This window comes from Palaemon carinicauda, chromosome 15, assembly GCF_036898095.1.
Source record: "Palaemon carinicauda isolate YSFRI2023 chromosome 15, ASM3689809v2, whole genome shotgun sequence".
Taxonomy (NCBI): Eukaryota; Metazoa; Arthropoda; class Malacostraca; order Decapoda; family Palaemonidae; genus Palaemon; species Palaemon carinicauda.
Window position 1 is genome coordinate 37,305,153 of NC_090739.1, and position 2,500 is coordinate 37,307,652.

Sequence of the window (2,500 nt, forward strand, 5' to 3'; positions counted from 1 at the left end):
ATAGGGTCAAGCTAGGCAAAACACATTTATTTCAACATATTCAGGGAATGGACGTGTGCTGTTGAGGACATTGTTGTCGTTCCATTTTCCTTTGAATATGATTGATAGTTTTCTGGGTACAAAACATATCAATTTAGCTGAATTGCAAGATATTTTCACAGTCTTAATCATGATATAAAGATGAAGGTATTAAATACGTTTACTCTTTAATATGTTTTACTCAGCATTGGTCGTCGAGTGGCGTTTTACATAGCGATTGGTCTCCAGGCAATGTTTACAGCGGCTGTAGTTTGGGCTCCGACCTTTGAATTCCATCTGGCGTTCAGATTCTTAGCCGGTCTGGGCTACCAGTGTAATTACCAGATGCCATTCATGACTGGTAAGTATAAGAACTCTTTTAATAACGATATTTTATTAAGAGTCTATTTTCATGCATATTCATGTATAACAGATTGGGTATTTATCAAAACCAGGATCCAGAGAAGTAAAGTTTCATTTGTCTTTAAAAAATAACTTAGTGACCAGGGGTCATTAATAGAGTCTGCAACTTAGTTATGAATCATTATTAATTTGTCACTCAAAACAAAAGAATAAAAACTACGAGGCATAATTGGTTTATATCATCTTTTGATCGAGTAGTGTCATTTTTTTCTTGTGATGATATTTAATAGAAAAGCATCATCCTTATAGATCATATATCCTTTTTATAAAACATCGGCGAAACTGATATAGAAATCCACTAATCTATAACTTGCTCTTTAGGTTACCATAATCTCATAGGCAAAATACAGTGTCTAAGATCATTTGAATAGCCTCCAATATCATCTAGACTCAGCGGTTCCCAACCTAGGGGAAATTTCCCCCTGGGGGGAATTTGAAGCTACCAGGGGGGAAATAATTACACTACCTACTAACTAAAAAAAATATCAGGTGATAAAGCTAGCCCTGATATTGATACACTGGTGCACAAGAAGCAGCCTCAACCTTCTCACTAATTCAATTTTGAAGTGGAAGAATAAACTAAAGTCCTTTTATTTTGCTACTAGCCGCTCTCCATATAGGCTACTGATAAACAAATAGTTACAGAGTAAAATGGATAGAGAGCGTTAGTAACAACTAACCTCACAGCTCTATGGCTATGCGGTTAGTTGTTACTAACCGCTCTCTATCCATTTTACTCTGTAACTATTTACAGAGTAAAATGGATAGAGAGCGTTAGTAACAGCTAACCTCACAGCTCTATGGCTATGCGGTTAGTTGTTACTAACCGCTCTCTATCCATTTTACTCTGTAACTATTTGTTTATCAGTATATTTGTATAATGGAAAAATAAATTAGTAAGTCGTCACAGTGTGTTTCAACTACTCTTTCCCTCATACACATGAAGGGGGAAATCTGGAGGGTTGCACTGCGTGCAGGGGGGAAATGACAGGAAAAAGGTTGGGAACCACATATTGTGTATGAAAAGAGAGAATTCCGTATGACTGCAAAAAATTAATGTTTTTGGTTAACAAACGTTCAATGACCCAAATATTATTTTCATCGCTGTTCTGACCAATACTAATACTGGTAAATCACCGGTAAAACCGTAACTTTACGTATATCATTTACATTTATTATAGCCTGCTATTACAGATTGATATAACCATACACTGTCCATTTACTTAATTTGAAAATACGTATTGGTCATCGGAAAAGTTGTCTATAATCATAGAAAATGAATAATACTTTATTTGTCTTATTGTTTGTTATATGAATTTAATCTCCCCATAGGATTAGAAATTCAAGTTCTTGACTATACTAATCATTCTTTATTTTTTGTACCATTTAGTTAATCAACATACTATTTTTGCCTTTTTTTATGATCTATCTAACCGATATTTTTTTAATCATACTTTGATGAAATATAGTAAGATGATATATATATATATATATATATATATATATATATATATATATATATATATATATATATATATATATGGTTGTATCCTCTATCTAACTGACAAATTACAATTATAATTTGATGAAACATATTAAACTGATATATATATATATATATATATATATATATATATATATATATATATATATATATATATATATATATGTATGTATGTGCATTGCATTGTTTTATCATGTATTTGATCGACACATTTTTATTACATTCATAAAATTTAGTAAACCGATATATTTTTGTTTTATTTGTTTATCATTAAAACATTTAGTTTACGGTCAGGTTTTTTAATATATAATGGAGTTAGCCGACATAAATTGGTACTATATACCTTTTTTAATGTTATGGGATTTAATTAATTGTCACTTTTAATTAGCAAATAAAATTTTTATTGGTTGTTATAGCATTTAGCTATCTGGTAATTTGTTTGTATATTCCAGTTATGGAATTTGTGTCCGTAAATAAAAGAACACTTGTGGTGTTCCTGTCGTCTGTCGGCTGGATTATGGGCTTCTGCTGTTCTTCGCTTGTGTCTTGGATCTT

At 31.4% G+C, this 2,500-nt stretch overlaps 1 protein-coding gene across 1 annotated transcript in view; it reads left to right on the top strand.

Moving 5' to 3' along the window:
• LOC137654269 (carcinine transporter-like) overlaps positions 1-2,500 on the top strand; it is a 19,845-nt gene that overhangs the window by 11,260 nt on the left and 6,085 nt on the right. Inside the window, exons 6-7 of the mRNA XM_068387896.1 lie at positions 225-379; positions 2,398-2,500. The exon at positions 2,398-2,500 is cut by the window's right edge and continues 66 nt beyond it. Of these exons, the coding sequence (XP_068243997.1) occupies positions 225-379; positions 2,398-2,500 (258 nt within the window). The remainder of the gene's footprint in view (positions 1-224; positions 380-2,397) is intronic.